The 23,711-nt window shown below is 37.8% G+C and overlaps 1 protein-coding gene across 1 annotated transcript in view; it reads right to left on the reverse strand.

Annotated features, from left to right (window-relative positions):
* The window catches only part of LOC122217947 (glutamyl aminopeptidase), an 82,762-nt gene that overhangs the window by 55,844 nt on the left and 3,207 nt on the right, over positions 1 to 23,711 (reverse strand). The window contains exons 2-3 of the mRNA XM_042935678.1: positions 16,054 to 16,195; positions 13,858 to 13,989 (exon numbers count right to left, since the gene is read on the reverse strand). Coding sequence (XP_042791612.1) covers positions 13,858 to 13,989; positions 16,054 to 16,195 — 274 coding nt within the window. The remainder of the gene's footprint in view (positions 1 to 13,857; positions 13,990 to 16,053; positions 16,196 to 23,711) is intronic.

Here is a 23,711-nt window from a genome sequence, read left to right on the forward strand (position 1 = left end):
CCAAATTACCCTTTTGATATTTTAACTATTTTACTCCCAGAGTCTAAAATATAGTGATTCAAAATTTTCTGAGAGGGAGGCATCTTGACAAACTACATCAATTCTCTATTTGTGTGCCTATGACATGATTTATAAATCAAATCCAAGTATAAACTTTTTACCCCCCAATTTCAAGCATGTATGACCCAGAATAGCCAACACAATATTGAGGGAAAAAAACTAAGTTGGAAGATTGATACTACCTGACTTAAAGACTTACTATAAAGCTATACTAATCAAGACAATGTGGTATTAGCAAAAGAATAGACAAATAGATCAGTACAACACAGTAGAGGGCCCAGAAATAGACCCAATAAAAATAGTCAAATGATCCTTGATAAGGAAGCAAAGGCAATACAATGGAATACAGATCATGTTTTTAACCAATGGTGCTGGAACAACTGAACTTGCACATGCAAAAAAATGAATTTAGATACTGACCTTACACCCTTCACAAAAATTAACTTAAAATGGATTGCAGACCTAAATGTAAAATGCAAAACTAAAATTCCTAGAAGATAACATGGGAGAAAACTTAGATGACCTTGGGTATGAAGATAACTTCTTGCAACACCATGAAAGAAATAATTGATGATTTGGACTTCATTAAAAACTTCTGGTCTGTGAAAGACAATGTCAAGAGAATGAGAAGACAAGCCACAGACTGGGAGAAAATATTTGCAAGAGACATATCTGATAAAGGACTGCTACCCAAAATATACAAAGAGCTCTTAAAATTCAACAAGAAGAAAACAAACAAGCTGATTAAAACATGGGCCAAAGACCTTAACAAACACCTCATCAGTGAAGATACAGAGTTTGCAAATACGTACACAAAAAGATGCTCCCCATCATATGTCATCAAGGAGATGCAACAGTAAGGTACGACTGCACACCCACTAGAATGCCAAAACCTGGAACACTGACAACAACAAATGCTAGCAAGGACATGGAGTTCCCATACATTGCTGCTGGGAATGCAAAATGCTACAGCCGCTTTGGAAGATAATTTGGAAGTTTCTGACAAAACTAAACATACCCTTACTATATGATGCAGTAATTGTGCTCCTTTGTATTTACCTAAAGATTTTAAAACATGTCCAACAAATACTTGCACGTAAAATGTTTATAGCGGCTTCACTCACAACTCCCAACACTTGGAAGCAACCAAGATGTCCTTCAATAGATAAATAAACTGTGGCCCATCCAGACAATGGAATATTACTCTGTGCTAAAAAGAAATGAGCTATCAAGCCATGAAAAGACAGGGAGAAACCTTAAATACATATTACTAACTGAAAGAGGCCAATCTGAAAAGGCCTTGTACTGTATCACTCCAACTATATTAATTTTGGAAGAGGCAAAACTATGGAGACAATAAGGAGATCAGTAGTCGCTAGGGGTTAGGAGGTGGAGGAAGAAGGAAATATGAATAAATGGACCACAGAGGATTTTTAGGGCAGTGAAAGTAATCTGTAGGATATAACAATGATACAAAAATAACATTATACATTTGTCCAAATCCATAGAATGTACAATGCCAAGAGCGAAACCTATGGTAAACTATGGATTTTGGATATTATGATGTATCAATGTAGGTTCATCTTTGGTTAAAAAAAATGTACTATTTGGAGGAGTGATAGTGATAATGGGGGAAGGGATGCATATGTGGGGGCAGGAGGTATATGTAAAATCTTCATACCTTCCCTTCAATTTAATTGTACACTTAAAACTTCCCTAAAAAAAGTCTTTTAAAAATAACTTTGAGGAATTCAAGTGAAGCGTACTTGCTAAACTTATGGCCAGATTCAAAACCCTCAAGTAAAGCAAAATATGCAGTCATTTGGTAAATCCAATCCCATCTACCTAATGGCACAGGTGACTCATAACTTTAAAAAAGGAAAAAAGAAAGAGAAACTATGCCTACTTTCTTCCTTTATTATGCCAAAAGCATTGCTAATTTTGGTATTCTTATAGGCATGGATCTTGAGCCATTTTTTCTCAGCTGTGAACAACAGTGGAAAGATCCAATAATTTAATGGACAAATACCAGAGTGCCTGAGTGGCTCAGTCAGTAAAGCATCTGACTCTTAATTTCGGCTCAGGTCATGATCTCATGGTTAGTGGGATCGAGTCTCGAGTCAGGCTCTGTGCTGACAACTCAGAGCCTGCTTGGGATTCTCTCCCCCCCTCTCGTTCCGCCCCTCCCCCACTCACGTGCGCGCGCACACACACACTCTCATTTTCAAAATAAATAAATAAACATTTTGTAAAAAACAAATAAAGGACAAGTACTGAAAGAGCATCCCTGAAATTACCAGCGCTGGCTCACTGTTCCCACATCCACTGGGTCATTGACATTCTTGCTTTATTTGCAAAAGTAAAGATGTGTTCATCTTCATCTCTAAAGGCAACACTATTCACACAACTATCATCACAACATCCTTTGAGGTTTGTTTTTGTTTTTTTTTTCAGCTGTCAGGATAGATGATACATTTTCTCACTGTTTTCTCTTTCTATGGAAACGATGACATGCATTTTCCAAGAAGTTCAGTGAAACTAAGGATCCAGTCGGTGGCCACTGTACAGAGCAGAGGTAGTTGCCCCCTGTGAAATCAAAACTATCATGACTAGACAGGATGGCTCCATTAGATGCAGAAATTCTGAGAATTTTTCATCTGTGAATTGATTATGGTGTCAAAACTCCCTCAGAATTTCTACTACATCTATTCTCATTAAAAAACTTCAGGAAGGTAGTTCCATCATGACTTCCTCCACTGTTATTGACACCCTACTTCTGTGCCACACATAATGTCTGAACAATGAAACATTGAGAAAGAGGGAGAAAGAGGAAGAAGCAATAACACCGAGTCCCTAGACTCACCGTTGAGAGTTAAGAGGAAGAAGAGATAACAGTGGGAACCCCAGGTGGAAAATGGGGAAGAGAAAGACTGTGCTCTTTGTACCAGATCTTCTTTCCCATGCTAGTGGATCAACTCCCTTTAAGCACAATGCTTCTGAGACAACATATTCTGTTTTTTCTCACTCTCTAGACTTCTGTTGGTAGATTGATATTAATGTGGATTCAATCAATGAAAGTAGTCCTTTCTTCTTTTGTTTCTGAGAAACTCAAGCCCCCAGAGCTATGTTCTGTCTTCATAGTCTAACCAGTCTGAAGATCACATGGGATCCATGACCCTTATTTTGAAGGGTCATCCATCATATTTTATGACCATTGCTCTGATCAACTGAGCTAAGCAATCACAGAATATACAGATTCAGACATTAATCTGGTAACATAACCAGCCAAAGTTTATCTACAAGCGTGTCCTATCTGCTATATATAAAAAAACCATATTCTTAAAGACGGCCAACTGCCAACATGGTGTGCCATTTGAAGCTTCAAAATCCTTTCATGTGGCATCCATTTCATAGCAGGTCATCTGTGATGTTCAGATTTGCTGATTCAAGCGTTCTTCCCTCTGCTGCTGCCTTCACTCGTCCTCTGCTCAGCCCTTCCTGCTCTCTGACCTCGTCTTCAACTCATGCTCCATCTGTATCTCCCGCTCCTTTCTGTGGGCTTTAGTAAAGGTGGCTAGCCTTCCTCCACCATCAGCCACCATCTGTCCATGACAGAGTTCAGGAAATTACCCCGAATTGTCATCACTTTGAAATAATTGCCATCTTTCTTGTTTATGTGTTTGCTTTACTGTGATGATTTTTTTAAGTATATGACTGGCAATATTGAAACAGCTTGGAATGAGAAAGAAGAGATGCGTGCATATTCTTTCTTCTTGCCTTCTGAGTCATATATCTTTTATTATTCAAGGACTCTATTAAAGGTCAAATATCAAGTTTATATATAAGCTTTACAACCTTATATATAAATACAAAGTTTGTAAGGCTCTAAGAACCTAATTTGTATGCATATATTTAGTTTGCAGAGGCAGCAAGTTCCCCAAGTAAATTAAATGACCAAGGTATACCAACGTTGGATACCATGGGTCGTATCTCAAAGTACTGAATCTATGGAGCTAGTGTCCGATTTAAAGTCCGTGCCTTCTAATGCATATATTCAGCTGATTATTCTTTTGGGAAGAGTGATACATCTGAGTTATCGTTGTTGTTGTTACTTTTCTCTGATCATATGGGAACTGCCTGTAAAGAAGTCTTGCAGAGTTCTTAATATTGTCCCTTTCATTCAAGGATCTCCAGGAATTTGAGAGGAGGAATTTACGTCCATGAGAATTAGGAACCTGATTGGTTGCTGCCATTTCCTTTATGTGTCATCATTATGATTAATCATTAGTCCCACGGAGTACTTTAAAATTTCCAGGTAATGGAAGAAGCACTTTCCATGCAGTGTGTCACTCTATGCATCAATTCTGTGAATCTGAGACTGTTAGCAGTAATAGAATATTTTGCATCACTGACAAGTTTCACTACTCCAGTTTTCACAATGATAAAATCCAAAGAGTTCTGAAAATATAAAGCTTTTTATGTGTTCAGAGCAAACTAATTTTGCAGACTCATCTGACCTGAACAAATGATAGTTTTTTCTAATCTTTATTTTTCTCACCACAAAAACAGTGCTGCAGAAATTAGTATTTCTCTTTGACTGTAAGGTGCTGCCCCAGATCCTGCTGTAGTTATTCAAAACTATGCAGTATTTGTACCATTTGACCTTCACAAATCAGAAAATTGCTGAATTTTAACATGCAACTAGCCACATGGTTTTAGAGAAGAATTGTAGACCTCTACATCAGACTTTACAGTTTGAAGGGTTTTAAAAAGAAACTTCCTCGTGTGTACATGAGACCAATGAAGACTAGGGCGAAACTGACTAGGATTCAGCCCAAAGTTTGGTCTTTACTGTATCATACTGCCTCTTTTCTCTACCCTAAGAATGAAACCTGACTTTCCCTAGGTGCAAAATAGGAATAACAGCACCTATCTTGTGTGGTTGTGAACATAAAATAAGCTAGTATTTGAAGCAGTGTTTGACACATGAGAGTTTTATGCATCCCATCGAGAAGACTAGTATCATTTCAGGTAATGTACTGAATTATTAACCTCTGTGATTTTCTTTGTCTGCACTTCCTTATAGGTGAGCGATATCCACATTACCACTAGAACATTAAGAGAATACAAGGGGGAAAAAGTGGAGTTTTTCACTTCCAAAATAGGCGTTTCATGCCCACACAATAAACTTGAAAGCCAAAAGCTTTTGACTTGCAAAAGTCTCATTAGAAAGGCTTTTAGGGACTGCTGGGTGGCTCAGGTGGTTAAGGTTAAGCGTCTGACTCTTGATTTTAGCTCAGGTCACCATCTCCCTGGGAGATCGAGCCTGGCATCAGGCTCTGTACTGACAGCACAGAACCTACTTGGGATTCTTTCTCTCCCTCCCTCTCTCTCTCTGCCCTTCCCCTGCTCATACTCTCTAAATAGACAGTCAGACAGACAGACAGACAGACATAGAAAGCAACCAAGCAAGCAAGAAAAAAGCTTTTTAGAAAAAAAGCAGAAGGCCAAGAAAAAAAGCAAACCATAGAACTTATGCTGTAACAATGGACTGGAACGAGAACAGAGGAAGATCCAGACAGCTTTCCCTCAAAAAACTACAAGAGAGTTACTTGTGCCAGTTCATTTGAGTCAAAATTTAAGTTGTTTGGTGCCTGATGATTACAACTGCTGCAGAATTTTCTTAAAACAAAAACCAAACATTAAAGAAGTTTAACTTACCTCATAGAATTTTATATTTTAAATTATGTTTATCTTTTTGTAAATTTAAATAAAGAATATGAATCATTAGCAATCTTCTATGGCTTCCTGGATTGAATACATGCTTTGGGGGAAGATTAAGAGCCATTAATTTCGAATAGCCCTTCCAATAAAGGAAGGCATCTTTTTAAAAAACTCATAAAAATGTTATTGAAATTAAACTCATTCTGAAAACTTTACAAAGCCACAGCAAACATGTCTTTTTAAAATAATAAAATAAACCTATGTCAAAAACAGCTCTGAGGCAGAAAATTGTCATTAGAAGGAGAACTGCTACAGGTAAGATCCACTGGCGAATACGACAATGAGTGGTCAAAGTTTTAAGGAGAAATAGGATATGTACATAACCTTTAATTATCTCTCCTTGCGTATACTTATTAATTGCTGAGGTGGCTATAATATATATCCATAAATTCTTTGATAGTCCTCCCTCCAGGAAGTGGACTTTAATCCCTTTCCTCTTGGGAATGGGCTATACTTAGTGATCACTTGTAACAGATAGAATATGGAAAAGAAAAATAGTAATTTATACTAGGGAAACCTGGCAGATACCACCTGAACCAAATGACCAAAGTTAGCATCACCAACAATAAGTTGTGTTGATAGCATGTGTCCCTTGATATGATCTAATGAGAAGTGTACCTTTTCTCTGAGGTATTTTCCCTCCAAATCCAAAACCCCACTCTAATCATGAGAAAACTTCAGGGATATTGAGGGATATTGTACAAAATATCTGACCAGTCCTCTTCAATAATATCCAGATTATTAAAAACAAGGAAAGATGGAGAAAATGTCATAGACTAGACAAAATTAAGGAGACATCATGACTAAATATGATGTAGTATAATCTATTGGATCCTGGAACAGAAAAAACACATTAGTGGAAAAACTGGTAAAATTAAAATAAAGTCTGTAGTCTAGTTAATAGTTTTGTACAAATGCTAATATCTTAGTTTTGATGAATGTATGATAAATGGTTTTGTAAGATGTTAACTTTGGAGAAAGCTGGGTAAATGTTACATGGGAATTCTTTTGTATCTTTGCAACACCTGTACATCTAAAATTATTTCAAAATAAGAAGTTTAAAAATATAGGAGTATGAAAACAATAAAACTTATTTCTAAGAAGACTATTTCCATGTAGGAGAATGCATAAATTAAAATCCATGGCATAAAACCAAAAACTGCTCTAAAATATAAAGTTTATTTTTAAAAGCCCCATAATATACATATTCCCTGCCCTCAATCTTTCCAGTCCAGACAAATGGACCAAACCAGAAGCAAGTAAGAAGACACAGGCAGTAGGAAGGATTCATTCAAAGGTATAATTCTATTCAGGAATCATCCTATAACATTTTGGAAGCAGGCACAATACAACCTCTTCCACTGAGTCAATCAAATTAATATGGTTATAGTATAAAACTAATTAAATGGACAATACCAGCCTCTCTTAGTGAGTAGTCCCCCTCAACTTCCTCCGTCTGATCATGAAAGCCAAGGAATTTGACTACAGTTGAATTAATCTCTAGCAAAGTAACTGCTCCTTTTTTGCACATCCCTCTTTACAAAAGACAGAGGTCAAAAGCCCAAAGAAACCCAAGTCCTAATTAGAACTTACTGTTTCTCAGGAACAGGATCACTCTTACCATTTAATTTGTCCTGAATTTGGTTCCTGGAAGACTAGTGCCAAGCTAAAAAGTCTAGCAAAGTTATTGAGGTCATAGGTCAAATGTACTTCAGATGGCATCACAAAACTATTAACTTAGAATGATTTTTATATATGGTAATATAGGTAATTTTCCTTTTTCCTTTTTTTTTTTAACATTTATTTGTTATTGAGAGACAGAGACAAAGCATGAGCATGGGAGGGGCAGAGAGAGTGGGAAACACAGAATCCGAAGCAGGCTCCAGGCTCTGAGCTGTCAGCACAGAGCTTGATGCGGGGCTTGAACTCACAAACTGTGAGATCATGACCTGAACTGAACACGGACACTCAACTGACTGAGCCACCCAGGCGCCCCTAATTTTCCTTTTTTCTACTTGCTTTCTTCCAGCCACATTTTCTATAATGTATGGGTATTAAACCTATAACTTAAAAATATATTCATAATCCACGTTGTTGTGGATTTGAAAATGGAATGCAATACAGCCCAACAGAAGACTTTGAACTAACCTAAGAGGTTAATGACATGTTTATCAAGGATATTGCTTCCCAAAATTTGACTCCTATATAAACAATAGAAGTACATTTTATTGATAGTTTGGGAGTTAATTCAAAAGTCATATAATCTCTACATTTTGTACTAATTGTTTTTCTAGAGTAGAATCCAGTGATTTCATTTATTTTTTCATCCCCCATAAATTATTTATTTTGTAACTGGAAGTTTGTACCTTGTGACCCCCTTCACCCATTATATGTACCTCCCACCCCCTCCTCTGGCAACAACCAATATATTCTCTGTAACTACAAGCCTGTTTTCTTGGTTTGTTTTTATTTTTGTTTTTTAGCTTCCACATGTAAGTGAAATCATACAGTATTTGTCTTTCTCTGACTTACTTCACTTAGCATAATGCCCTTGAGATCCACCTATGTTGTAACACGTGGCAAGACTTCTTTAATGGCTGAATAATATTTCTGAGTGTGTGTGTGCGTGTGTGTGTGTGTATTTATACACTTGTCCATCAACAGACACTTAAGTTGTTCACATATCTTGGCTATTGTAAATAATGCTACAATGCAATGGAAAAAAGACAGTCTCTTCAGCAAGTGGTGTTGGGAAAACTGGACAGCAACATGCAGAACAATGAACCTGGACCACTTTCTTACACAATACACAAAAATAAACTCAAAATGGATGAAAGACCTAAATGTAAGACAGGAAACCATCAAAATCCTGGAGGAGAAAACAGGTAACAACCTCTTTGACCCTGGCCATAGCAACTTCTTACTACACATGTCTCTGGAGGCAAGGGAAACAAAAGCAAAAGTGAACTATTGAACTTCATCAAGATAAAAAGCTTCTGCACAGCGAAGGGAAGAATCAACAAGACTAAAAGGCAGCCTACAGAATGGGAGAAGATATTTGCAAATGACATATCAGATAAAGGGTTAGTATCCAAAAATCTATAAAGGACTTATCAAACTCTACACCCTCCAAAAAACAAATAATCCAGTGAAGAAATGGGAAGAAGACATGAATAAACATTTTTCCAAAGAAGGCCTCCAGGTGGCTAACAGACACATGAAAAGATGTTCAACATCCCTCATCATCAGGGAAATACAAATCAAAACCACAATGAGATACCACCTCACACCTGTCAGAATAGCTAAAATTAACAACTCAGGAAACAACAGATGTTGGCAAGGATGCAAAGAAAGGGGAACACTTTGCACTGTTGGTGAGAATGCAAACTGGTACAATCACTCTGGAAAACGGTATGGAGATTCCTCAAAAAATTCAAAATAGAACTACCCCACAACCCAGCAATCATACTACTAGGTATTTTTCCAAAGGATACAGATGTGCTGATTTGAAGGGTCACATGCACCCCAATGCTTACAGAAGCACTATCAATAATAGCTAAATTATGGAAGGAGCCCAAATGTCCATCAACTGATAAATGGATAAAGATGTGGAATATTACACAGCCATCAAAAAGAATGAAATCTTGCCATTTACAACAATGCAGATGGAACTAGAATGTATTATGCTAAGCAAAAAAAGTCAGAGAAGGACAAATACTATTTGATTTCACTCATATGTGGAATTTAAGAAATAAAACATATGAACATAGGGAAGGAGACAAACCATAAGAAACCCTTAAATACAGAGAACAAACTGAGGGTTGCTGGAGGGGAGGTGGGTGGGGGGAATGGGCTGAATGGGTACTAAGGAAGACTTTTGTTGGGATGAGCACTAGGTGTTATACATAACTGAAACCATTATTACACTATATCTTAATTAACTTGGATTTAAATAAAATTTAAAATAAAAATAAATAAAATATAATAATTAAATTAAATTTTAAAAATAATGCAGCAATGAACACAGGGGTGCATATATCTGTTCAAGTTAGTATTTTCATTTTCTTTGGATAAATACCTGAAGATATTACTTAAAGATTTTACTGACTTTAAAACCCTGAAACAATCAACTAAACCTGAAAAAGTCCTCAGGAGATTTCTTACCAACAGAGTTGTAAAGAGTCTTTCCATCAAAGGCTAGCCTCAATTATTGCTAAATTTTATTTTTCAGGACTGAATCAAAATGCATTGCAAATAATATTCAATAAAGGAAATATACAAAGTTAAAAGTCTTTTGAGCTACCTTCCAAACTCAGTTACCTTTCTTCTTAACAGTTTTTTTTTTGGGGGATGAATCCTCTATTCCAATTTTTTCTCATGAGCAGCAAGGACATTTTAAGCATAACGAACGGTTCAACTACTAATACCTGCTGTGTAAATAATATCTGCTTGTAAACAATTCAGAAGAACATAGGTCTGGATTCTACGTTTATTGATATAAAGGAACTTTTGCCAGAATGGTGAACATACCCAAGGGTTTAATCAGGGTAGTACTGACTGTTGATTGCACAATATAATCTGATTATGAATAGCAAGTGATTAATGTACCAAAATAATACTATCAGAAGCAAAGTATCTTTTAATTCATGAAGTTTCTACTAAAAGTATTGCATTACACAAAAGCTACCTAGTTCCACTTTTTAAAAACTGAAATAGAAGTATAGGGACTTTGGGTCGAGATGGCACAGTAAATTAAAAATTTGATGTACCCCCACATACTGAAATGATAGATGCAATGGAAAAATGGAAAACCCACAAGACATATCAGGACTTTAAACAACATAAATATCTCCATGAACTTGATAAAAATACAAAGCAGATGGCAGGACTGAAGCCATAAGCTTATTGGTAATTAGTAACGGGTTACTGGGGATCAGAGCCAGATTATGCTTTGGAAATCATGTTTTATTTTAAACTTGAACTACTGATTTCTGATTGTTTTCTCATAGCTTTCTATTTTATGATGATCACATCTTCTTGAATCTGAGAGTAATAATTAAAGGTTGTACAGGTGAGAAAGTTCAATTTTTTATGGCTTTTTTGGGAATTCTCTTTAGTTTCCCCAATCATTACTATTGGCCCCCAGAGTGTTTTTTTGTTTATTTGCCTTGGATTTTCTTTTATGTTGTTTGTTTTCCTCAGACGCCTGTCTATCTTAAGTTGTCTGTTCAGCTCTAAGAATGTAGTACTGAGGCTGGTTTGCATTTCCATTGATGTCACATTTAAGTATATTTAAGTAGGTCGGTTTCCCCTTAATTTTTTCTAGAATGGGAGATTGTACTGGGGTACCTGTGCTTGAGTGTTAACTGTTAGATTGCAATTTAGAGTGAGTGGGTAGGAAAAGCCAGGCAGGGAACCTCTCAAATGTCAATGAGGCAGAATTTACCATAAATTGGCATTCATACTAGATGCCTTGCAAGTTCTCTAGTAAGGGTTCTGTCTACCTTTTGTAGAAAACAGCCCTACCAGGTTTTGCAGGAGGGAAAAATCTGGTTGCCTGTCTTCTGTAGATGGGGTGGAAGGGAAGGGCCCCTACTTTGTTTAGCTCCATGTTTCACTTTCACTGAATTCTCCCAACCCAGAGTCTCTGGGAAGTGTCCAAAGAGATTATAGCATTCTGTTTCCCTTTTACCAAATAGATCATCAGAAAGCAATATATTATGACAATACTCATTTCCCACCCAAATGGTGAAAACTTAACCAAATTTACAACGGAATAGTATGCAGTCAGCTTTGATATTTAAGAAATATTTACCACTCAAAGATACCATTGGGATCTTCTGCCAAATTGTATTTTCCATTATGTCATCTAAAACCTTCATACAAAATCCACCATTAGAGCTCAGCTAACTAACTGGTATGGGCTCTGATGACTCATCCAGCCACTATCACACCTTACAAATAAATATCCTTGGTCAGAGGACCAGGTGCATTGGAAATGCAAACTCACCGTCACTATAGGAAATAACTCCAAGTATGCTGTCGGTTGCTGATGAGTTGACTGCATTTTCTTTTTCTTTTTCTTTTATTATTATTATTTTTTTAAATGCTTATTTATTTTTGAGGGAGAGCATGAGTGGGGGAGGGGCAGAGAGAGGGGGACAGAGGATCTGAAGCAGGCTCTGTGCTGACAGCATACAGCTGGAGTTCATGAACCATGAGTTCATGACCTGAGCCGAAGTCAGACGCTTACCCAACTGAGCCACCCAGGTGCCCCTACATTTTCTTTTTATGCAATTACATCATCACTAGAGAATTGTTTAAGCCTTCTGCTTCGCCTTGTCATTTCCACCCAAAATAAAAAACTTGCCCAAAAAGCAATCATTAGGTTTTTAAAAAAATTGGTGTAGAACACACCTGCACATGATGAAAAACATTCATGCAACTGAATTGCAGGTGATGAAGAAAGCACCTGCAGATAAAAATTCTATGACTGTGAGGAGTCTGTAAGAAAAACCAAGCTGAACTACTGCTTTCACCTCTATGTTAAGCAGGAGGAGTGCCAGCAAGGACATTCAGCACAATATAGAAAAAACAATTTCCTCTTTCTAGCAGCATTTCTTTCTTACCCCTACTATTATCTATTAGCCCCTGGCAGTGCTCTTTACCATGACTGAAGGTCACATCAAAGCAACACGTGTGGTAAGGGATGACAAAATTCATCCTGATATACAACCCCTTTGAAAAGGTGTTAGGACATTCCCTCATTTGCTATTATTTGGTTACAGTAAAGGCAGCATGCTGGAAACCACCCTCGACTCCTACTATACCAACATTAAGGTAAATTTCCTTAGGAGATAGTGTCACAGGAAATGGAGGAATTCATCCCTTCCCTCCAGTGATTGGTGAAGAGGTAAAGATATTTTCAGAATATCATATTTCAGAAGGTTTAGCAGCATACAGTATCCACCACTTGCCAGTTGGGTGATCTTGAGCAAATTACTTAAACATATTAAGTTTCGACTCTCTCATCTGTAAAATAGGAGTGATGGTTTTTTTCCTTATAAAGTTATATTGCAAATATATATATATGTGTGTGTGTGTGTGTGTGTGTGTGTGTATATATATATATATATATATATATATATATATATATATATACACAAAATAGATAGCACAGAGGTGGACTAACGGAAAGAAAATCAGATTAAGCAAGTGTTTAGGGCATGAGCAAAATGGGAGCCTTCAGAATGAGAAGAATAATTAGGTAAAAGTATTTGTGTTTTCAAAAGAAAATTATTGAATTAATCATCTTGATTTCTAAAAGCTTATTTATCTCTTACACTGTAAAAATATGCTTTTTGACACTTTGTTGTTATCTTATTTTGAATTGCATATAGGAATGGCATCATAAACTTTGAAGGATATTCATCTTCGTATGGTTTCCTCCTTCCTCTCTGGCCTCCATTCAGGACCCCACCCAAACACATATACTAACCACTTCACTAAACTGGGCATGCTCAAATATTTTAATATACTTGTGCTGATATACTTGGGAGCTAGCTTTAGATTTATAGTGAATTTTCCCTTTGAAAGAATTCAGAACTATTCATTCCTATGTCTGTCGTGTTTATTTTTCACATGTGTCCTTTCAGCTTATGATTTTCAATATTTTCAGTGCATCTATCATCAAGCTCATAGACCCTGATGACGAATGGGCTTTCCTAGTCTGTTAAGTGGGAGGGAAACATTAAAAAAATAGAAAATTAATCACAAATCCCTAGGTAGGAAATTTTTAAAAATATAATGGGACTCGGGGCACCTGGGTGGCTCAGTCAGGTAAGTTTCGCATCGGGCTCTGTGCTGATGCTGTGGAGCCTGCTTGGGATTCTCTCTCTCTCCCTTTCTCTCTGCCCTTCCTCTGCTCGCTCTCTCTCTCTCTCTCTCTCTCTCTCTCTCTCTCTCTTGAAATAAATAAACTTAAAAAAATAAAAAATATATAATGGGACTCACAGGTACTCCCCTTTTAGATATTCTGTCAACGCGGTCAAATTGATGTACAGCAAAGCACACCAGGTAGGTGCTCATAGGGACGGACTTCTTGAAAGTTGTTCTATTCCATTTATCGTCCACTGACTCTTCTTTCTATTGAAAACAAAAGATAATCTTTTATTTATCAGTCACAGACAAGATCAGTCACAGACAAGACAAACAAATGATTCCTCCAAACCTGGAGTTTTAGTCAGAAGTCCTTTGTCAAAGCTTAGGGGTAAAACTTCCTCTTACCCATGAATGGTGATATTGAAAAAGACTAACGGAAATGGCACTTAATTTTTAGACCTGTGAAAGAGTGATTGAACTATACACTGTACGAGGTTTCTCAGGGAAAACACAACTTTGACTAGGATATAGGAATTCGTTTGTCTTTCTACATTAAATATACAATCCCAACCATGATATTTGAGGGGATAGCAGATCTGTCAATGAAGAAAAGGTTAGTGCCCAATGCCTCACACAAAGGAAGAACTAAGCAAATGTTTGTTCAGGGAGGGCAATTGCTGTACCAGGCATAGCAGGATGTTGGGTTCTCTTTTCCATCTCGGATGCCTACATCAAAGACCCAAGGTATCATCACTAAAGTCACTGTCTTGATTATCACGGACAGAAGAATTTCATTACTGATGCCACTACTGACTCCATCTGTCTGGTTTTCTGCCCATGCCAGCTTTGCCTTCCTCTTCCCCAATCACCAGGCCTAATATTCCATCCACATATACTTGCCCAATTCATGCTACCCACTGTTTAAATATTTCCATGTGCCTTGTAGTCACACAGTAAGTCACTGCAGTGGGAAGCTTTCAAAGGGGATTAAGTGAGGAAGGTTGGACTAGAATCGATGCCTCATTGACAAGCAAGCATGTGTGTGCAAGGGCTTGTAGACAAGTATCTGAACGTCAGCAAAGTTACTCTAGTAACCACTACTAGTGAGAACTCCTAATGACCCAATATCCTTCTTCTTCCAGGACTATTGTCTGGAACTAGTAAGAGGTGAAGAATATATTCTGCAAAATGAAAAGGTCCTCTGAGAGGTCTTGAGCAGAAGTTGGTAAGGTTTGCATCCTTTCTTCTCCCACCTGCCCTTCCCATCCCGACCAAACATTGAAAGGATCTTTTACCCTGGCCCAGCCTTTTGGGTCAGTGTGCCAGACTCTTTTAGTTTATACTTTTCTCTTTTTTCTCCAGTCAAAGCTCAACTGCTCAGGTGCCTGACACCAGAATAAAACAAATTGATCAACTAATTCACATTGCAAGGCATGGATAGCTGACAATTTGCTTTTGAACCCTCTTAAAGCTTTTGTTGGTTTTACTTTGTTCTTGCTTTTCTGAGGAATACTGGTCATTAAGAGGGATGAATTTCAATGATGACATTTCAGACAGTGGATCAGAACAATGGCAGATATAATTTAAGCAGGGTTTTTTTCTGGTATCAGTTAGAGGACAATTATATATAAGGATGAGACTTACCCTTTTACATGTCAATATATGTGCATTTATTCTATGTATAAGGTACAATAATCCCCAACTTTAGTTAGCTACATTACTCTTTCTGTGGTTGAGGGGCAGTAATGGAGGAAAAAGTCTTATGCCAGTAATTACACAGACAGAACTTACTGGAGCCTACTTTTTTTTTTTTTTTTTTTTTTTTTTAACATTTCATGATCACTATTTGTTCACTAGAAAATCTTTGGGCATGAGTTTCCTTGGAGTTGGCTTCTTTACTCCAATATTTAAGTGATGGTTTTCTGCAGTAGGTCAATCTTAAACACTGGACTTCTATTTATCTGAAAATCAAGAATAGGCACTGGGCCCAAGAATATTTTTAAGTCTCTAATTCCATGAGTCTGCCATTAGTCTGTCATGACTAGGGGGTTGTTTCAGTTAAGCAGAGCCCAGCCGATGAGGGTCAACTGTATTCACTCTTGCTTGGAACCCAACCATGGCTTTTTGACTAGACTAGGATATGTCAGGTTAAAGACTTCTAGGACTCCAAGAAAAGAGGTTGTCAAAATGAATTTTCAAGCCTCTAATGAACTATGAGGGCACATTTAATTTTAGAATTCATTGGGTTCTCTCATAGTAAATAAGATAATTTACCTGCTATTTTAAACAGACGATCTGCAGAAACAAAAAATTTTTTAAAGGACTTACCTCCACTGGCATATTTGAAATTGCCTTATATTCTTTGGGGTGGATGATGGATATCGTATAGGTTGCCTTTTTGTTGGGCTCATCAAAACAAGGGAAGGATTTCCTGGCATCTGTTGGTTCATGATCAGTGGCTGCTATGCTCCTTAGAACAAACACACAAACAAAATACATGTCACCTCTTCTCACAGTCCCTGTGTTTCTATTCCTATAGAAAAAGTCAATTATGTAATTACAGCTGCGTGTATTTATAACTACTATGTAATTATATTGCAGGTCTTAAAATGACCTTCTATCTAGAAAACTATCAAATAGTTGTCAAAGCCTTTCTTGGAATTTTTAGGTCAACAAATAAATGAAAATCTGGAAGTTTCCAGATTTAGATATTTTATATGAATAGTTTGATATTTTGGTGCCATAACTAAAAATCTGTGAACTGTAGATAAGCAAAAATAAATCCAATTATGAACTGTCACTTTTTCCACTCAAAAGCCATCAAGCAACAAGTAGGTAAACAACAAAGCCAAACTCAAGGAGTTGTTTCTAATTGTCCTTCTGAGAGTGAACAGCTGTGTCCTGTCACAGAGCAGAGGAGTATCTTCCAGAGTCCCCAGCTCCTGTCCCTAATGGCACATTCTTTCTTATTTATGTTGCACCAGGGACAGACTCCAATTTCATTTCTATGCAAAGGCAGTGCTCTGAGTAATCTCCCAGGTGAAATAACCTTTGACCAGGTGGAAAACCTGCTTTTGAAAAAAGAGCATTTTGAAAAGCAGGAAAACCCACTTTTGAAAAGAGCATTTTTTATGGCTCTAACTAGGCAAATGCCTTTGTAAATTAAAATGTTAATGTTTAATATTTCCATCATTTCAAAGTGGAAATAACATTTTTTTCTGAGTAACTGCTCAAAAAAATCAATGAATATATACTTTTTAAAGGTAGTTATATCACAGTAAAATATTGCACACTTGCTCTTTAGAAGAGTAAGCAAAGTAAAAAGCATAAAAGAAAGGGGGAGTACAGAAATGTTGACATATTTGTTAATAATTTGGCTAAGGAAAATATTTTGTCCTTCAGGCATATCATAAAGAATACAAAGCTAAAGTATTAGATCATTCATTCATCCAATATTTATCGAACCCTTTCCGTCCACGCTCCTTACCCACCCACCCCATCCCTCTCCCTGCCGTACACACACAAACACATTTGCCAGGCATTATTCTAGGTGCTGAGGGAACAACAAAGACTAAATAAGCACATAGGAGAGTGATAAGAGGTATACGGAAAATAAAACAGGGGAAGTGACAGAAAAACCTAGGAAAAGTTGTGGGCACCGTTAGGTAAAATAGTCAGGGACAATCTCTTGGAGTAGGTAATGGTTTCCTGAGGTCTGAATGATGAGAAAAAGCCAGACAGGGGAAGCATAAGAAAATTGTATCCTAGCAGAGAGAACAGAAAAGTGCACAGGCTCTAGAGTGGAAAAGAATTTCATGTGGTTGAGGACCTGAATGGTGTCCAGTGTGGCTGAAAGGTGTCCGCTGAACTAGAGGGACTGGGGCCAAAGAAGTTTGACTAGTCAGCAGAGGCCATGGTAAGAGTCTGCATTCATTTTGGTTTAAGGATGTATTATATACATTAATTTATCCAAAAGATAATATGCCATAGGTCAACATCCACGTGTAAGAAATGAAAATATTTTTTTAATTTCTTAAAAAAAAACCTCTCTAGATATAATAATTTCCTGTTAAAAACTCAGCCAAGGGGCGCCTGGGTGGCTCAGTCAGTTAGGCGGCTGACTTCGGCTCAGGTCATGATCTCGCGGTCCGTGAGTTCAAGCCCCGTGTCAGGCTCTGTGCTGACAGCTCAGAGCCTGAAGCCTGTTTCAGATTCTGTGTCTCCCTCTCTCTGACCCTCCCCCATTCATGCTCTGTCTCTCTCTGTCTCAAAAATAAATAAAAACATTAAAAAAAAAAAACTCAGCCAAGAAAACTAATCTGTAAAAAGTAAAACCAGAAAAGTGGCTGTCTTTTGGGAGACTGTTGCCTGAGGGAGGGAACTTTCTTGGATGACTGAAAAAAATTTCTATCTTATTAGAGATATGGGTAACAAAGATGTGTGCATTTGTCAAAATTCATTGAACTGTGTCCATTAGATTTGTGTGTTTAACATATGAACATTTTCCCTAAAAATAATTCTAAATGAATACTAAGTTCCAGTAAGTAAGTTTGTGTTTTCTAGTAGTATGTGTTAGCAATTCAGAAACAACATTCTGTGTTCTAATGGCTTGAGCAAATGAAAATAAATAAATAAATAAATAAATAAATAAATAAATAAAAGAGGATAATGGAAAGCAGGTTTCTCACTGTTGGGGAAGAGAGTTATAAATTTGGAAAGGGGAAAGACTAGAATGTCTCTCCATATTAAATTATAATTGCAGGTTTGGTGTAAATTCAATGATTTTTGTGTGTAGATATAGGTAGGTGGATATAAAAATACAAACTGAGTTCTCTCTGCTGAGCGGGAGTAGCAGCACTGACAAGCTTGGAGCAAATGAGCAAAGCTAGTTCCCAGATGATGAGTTCTAAATACCACTCCCCACTAAAAGGAACCAGGACTCCTTAGAGAAATGGCCAATTCCAGTGATGAGTCAGCAAGAGTCCAAGATGATCCTGGAACATCTTTGCTTTGCCCAAAAGTAAGGAAGTTCTCAAAGAACCATGGGAACGAGTCAAAAGGACACAGGGGCCCACTTGAGTGGACTACCATGGTCGAATCTGGGAGAATTAGAATGTCAAAATTAATAATGAAATTATAACCCATCGACTAAAATAAGAATCCATGAATCCTTACTCTGATATAGATACAGATATAGATATTTATGGGTGGTGAGGAGAAGGGAAAGTTGTGTTTTTTTCCACACATAGATTGCCTATTAGTGATTTTAGGAGGAATGATGGCCTTAGAAAATTGTCAGTGGATGCCAAAACATATGGGTGACAGTTTGATGAGGAAAGGTGTATCTGAATGGTTTCAAAGAATCTCTGGAATTTACTTACAAAGAGATAAATTGTAACTTTACAGTGGAGGAAGTATTAGGTACCACCTTAAGCAAGTGATCAATGACAGCATCACTAATAATGGTCAAACCAATGGAATCGGTCTCCTGATAGGATTTCCTGAGAGGGACACAGCACCACTTTTGTGAAATGCCTGACCCAAAAAAAAAAAAAAAAGCTAAACCTGCATTTTTAAATCATGAGGAAAGTCAGATAAACTAAAACTGGGGGACATTCTCAAAATAACTGTACTCTCCAAAAATATCAAGGTTATGAAAGACAAAGAGAGGCTAAGGGACTGTTCCAGTTTGAAGGAATCTAACAAGGCATAACATTAAATGTAACGCATGCATCCAGACTGGATACAGGACTGAGAAAAATAGCTCAGAAGGACATTTTGGGTTAATTGATGAAGTTTGATTATGACTGTGGATTGGCTAATCATATTATATCAATGTTAAATTTTCTGATTTTGATAACTGCACTGTAGTTATGTTACAGAATGTCCCTTAAGAAATATATACTGAATGTTAAAATGTAAAGGGAAATAATGTATCAAAATTCTCTAACGGGAAGGGGGGGCATGAGTGGGAGGAGGGATAGGACAAAATGTTAACATTGGTGAATCTCAGTAAAATGTTTCTAGGAGATCTTTGTACTATTCTTGTAATTTTTCTATAAGCTTGAAATTCGTTCAAAATAATAGTTATCCTAAAAAGCTTCAAGAATGTATTCTTCTTCAACAGAGGTAATTCCTGATTAGTTTTGTGATGATAATAGCTTAGTCAATTGAAGTTTCTAATACAGTTCAGATAGTAGAGAATTACAAACACATCAGGATATAAAGAAACCTGCACACTTTCCCAGGGTACTAAGGTTTTATAATCCGCTCCACCAAGCCCCAGCCCCATGTTTAGTCAGCTGCCTTTTCTTCTGAATTCTTCGGGCTTCTGATTTCTTCCAGAGGCACAAGAAAAAGAAAAATCACTCTCTGCAAGAATGTTTCAGTTTAGTCACACCTCAGAAATAAGCCAATTAACTAATTTGGGAATAGGATTGGGTTGGGGGGGGGGGGATGGGGTGGGGGGGGGGGGGAGAGAGAGAGAGAGAGAAAGAAAGAAGGGGAGAGGGTACAGGGGCAGGGTGAGGAGGGAGGAGGGAGTGGGATTCCACTGTCCTAAGCAATAGCCATTGGTAGATTTTTAAATGCTCTGTTTCAGTTTCTGCTCTGGGCAAGAGCACATACACCCCCCACCCCCACCCCAAGCACCCACAAAGAGAACTTTCAGTTGTTCCTCACCTTCTCTCTTTAAAAGAGGCTGTGCTTGATTGTATGCAAAAAATCCTTCCCTAAATTAGGGTATCTCAGACTTGCCTTTGGAAATGGAACAGAACGGTGTTGATGGTGTCACTGGGTGCTGTGTTTGGTCTATCTTGGTGGCCCTATCAGTGAACGTTAATCACACCGAGTGTGGCTCAATTATAGTGACCTGTACTTACACTGATGTAAGGTAAAGTGACACTCAACAAGCAGAAGGGCTACAAAATGCGTATTGTTTTCTGGCTTATTCCCCATGACTTCATGGGGAAACCCCTCTTCTAAGAGTAAAAATTCCTAGATTCCAATCCTACTTCAGCCCTTTAAAGTGCGATCTTGTGCCAGTCACAAAACATACTGATTCTTAGTGTCCTGATCTATAAAGCCTGGTAACCTGATCTATAAAGCCTGGGCACATCTGTCCCCATCACAGGGTTATGTGGGGGTAATAAGGGATAGATCACGTGTAGTAATATATTTGAAATTCCCTTCATATTTACATAATGGGATTAGGATACACCTCACCCTATTTCCTTTAACTCTAGAAGACTATGCTGTATGTTAATGCACTTTCCACAATGAACAGACTTCAAAATTCATTCATTAAACAAGAGTATCTGTCCTGGAACAAAAGTACTCGGTATATAAATACTGTAGGCAACATAACAATATTTTTCAATGGTAACTTGTTATTTTTTCTCATGAACTCCTATAGAACTCAAAAGCCCCTATTTATATCTGCTAAATGTCATCCAACGTTACTGAAGTTTTCTAAATATATGCAAATTTTAAACAAAGTATAGAAGATGCAAAACAATTTTAGGTCATACCTTCTTGGGGGAGGTTTTACTCGGTGATTAAAACCTCTTCTTTTTAGAATCAGTTGTGTTGTGCTGCAAATTAATGGGGAAAGCCTGGCTAAGAGCACGATGTGTTCAGGAGTGACTCGTGAGCATGTCCTGAATAATTATAATGCCAGGCAAATGTGCTGAGCTAAACCATTTTTCCGTAGGGGCCTCTCTCTATGTCATGTTAATAAGTCACTTACTAGACCAGCACATTAAAAATACAATTCTGTGTAGCTTATTAATTCACAAAAGGGAAGAAATCCCTCTGACTTCTCAGAGTACATCAGATCAAGGTGACTTTAGAGAAAGCTGGAGGAAGAGGAGGTGAGATGCAAGTCACAGACCAGTTCACTCTGAATCTACTTAAAAAAAATTTTACTTGATTACCTCATATATCATCTGGCATCTCCAATGAAGACTCTCAGGCTATGTTCAGCAATTTAGTAACTTAAACCAGCAAAATAAATGGCAAGATCTGTGTGAAAAACTTCAACAAAGGCCTTCTGATGGAGACGAGGCAGCCACAATTGCTAAGAGGCTGGGCAGACTAAGGAAGGGACTGCAGAATTAAATAGGGGAGCTGATTAGTGCAAGACAATCCATCTAGATTATTCAGACTCCAACATATTTTCATGGTGGTTTGAACGAACCAGTATTTTTTAAATGTATCATGGTTTAGCTTTGCTTTCTTTTTTATTTATTTATTTAGTTTTGAGAGAGAGAGAGAGGGAGAGAGAGAGCGAGCACACAAGTGAGGGAGAGGCAGAGAGAGAGAGAGACAGAGACACAGAATTTGAAGCAGGCTCCAGGCTCTGAGCCGTCAGAGCAAACACCGGTGCAGGGCTCGAACTCGTGAACCGTGAGATCATGACCTGAGCCTAAGTCAGATACTTAACCAACTGAGCCACCCCAGACACCGCACCAGTTAATTATTTAAATGTATTTTCCAGTTGCTTTTTTTCTATGTAGAAGACATTCAAGGTCAAGTAAAATTTGTTTCCTTGCTTCCAAAATAAAGGAAATTACCATGTCTCCTGCAACAGGCAACAAGACCAAAAATAGATATATTGTTTATTGATAATAGGTATACTGATAGCTCAACATATCAGTCTAAGAATATAAGGAACAAACTGACCTACAACTAAAACTTCAAGACTAAACCTACAAATGAGTACACATCTCCATGCATGCGCAAATATATCATACACACACACACACACACACACACACACACACACACACACTTAACTAGAACCATCTCACTGGTTTCTTTCTTTCTTTTTTTAATGTTTACTCACTTTTGAAAGATAGAGACAGAGCACGAGCAGGGGAGAGGCAGAGAGAGAGGGAGACACAGAATTTGAAGCAGTCTCCAGGTTCTGAGCTGTCAGCACAGAGCCTGACGCGGGGCTCGAACTCATGAACCATAAGATCATGACCTGAGCCGAAGTCAGACACTCAACTGACTGAGCCACACAGGCACCCCTCACTGGTTTCTGTTTTGCCATGTTTTCACATTAATTCCTAATCTTTCTCATAAGCCCTAACCTTGTGCTTCAGACTTATGTATCCAAATGCCTATTGGACATGTCTTCCTAGATGTCTGATAGGCATCTGACAACAAAGTCATGACCTTCCCCCCCAAACCAGGTTCTACCATTCTATTTCCAGTATCAGTTAAAGGTGTGAGCTATCAGATCAGACATCTGTGGCATATTGTACACATAACTAACTCACCTCTTTCTCACAGTCAAGCAGTCTTCAAAGCCTGACCATGTCACCTCCAAACGATTTTCTCCACTGTGTCCTCTTCTGTCTGTGCTGAAGTCACTGTTCTACCTGATCCCCATCTTCTCTCTCCTGGATCACTGCAAGATCTCCCATGTGCCCCCACAGGGACTTAACTCTTTCCCTCACCATCCACCTAAATAGCTGCTAGTTAATTTTTCCTACATGCCTGCCATTAGCTAGCCTTTCTTTCCCACACCCCGCAATGAAATTTCCAGAGTTATGTCCAGCTCACCTCTTCATCTAAACCTCTCCTACAAGCTAATTTCTTTTCCTCACTCTGCTTTTCTCACTTGTGCCTTTCCTTTATCTGCTTTTATGTTCTTGCTTGCCTCTGCCTTTTGACATCCCACCATTATATCAGAATTCAGCTTCAATCCTAGCAATGCCGTAAATACCCAGAAAACCCAAACTAGCCTCCATCTGTCCCTCTTGTAAATTCTAATTCCTGCTAATTCCAATGATTCTCAGTCCTTGAAATATGAAGACTGCAGTCCTAAGTTAAAAAAATTTCTTTTACCAATTCCTCTTCCTTTTGAGGAGATGGGGAGAAAAGGAACCCAGAAAAAATGTCCGTCCTGACTGAGTGGGAAGACAGAGAGGTTACTGGTAGACGTTGGACTACATAACGGGAAAAGGGCTCTGGCTACG

This window comes from Panthera leo, chromosome B1, assembly GCF_018350215.1.
Source record: "Panthera leo isolate Ple1 chromosome B1, P.leo_Ple1_pat1.1, whole genome shotgun sequence".
Classification (NCBI taxonomy): domain Eukaryota; kingdom Metazoa; phylum Chordata; class Mammalia; order Carnivora; family Felidae; genus Panthera; species Panthera leo.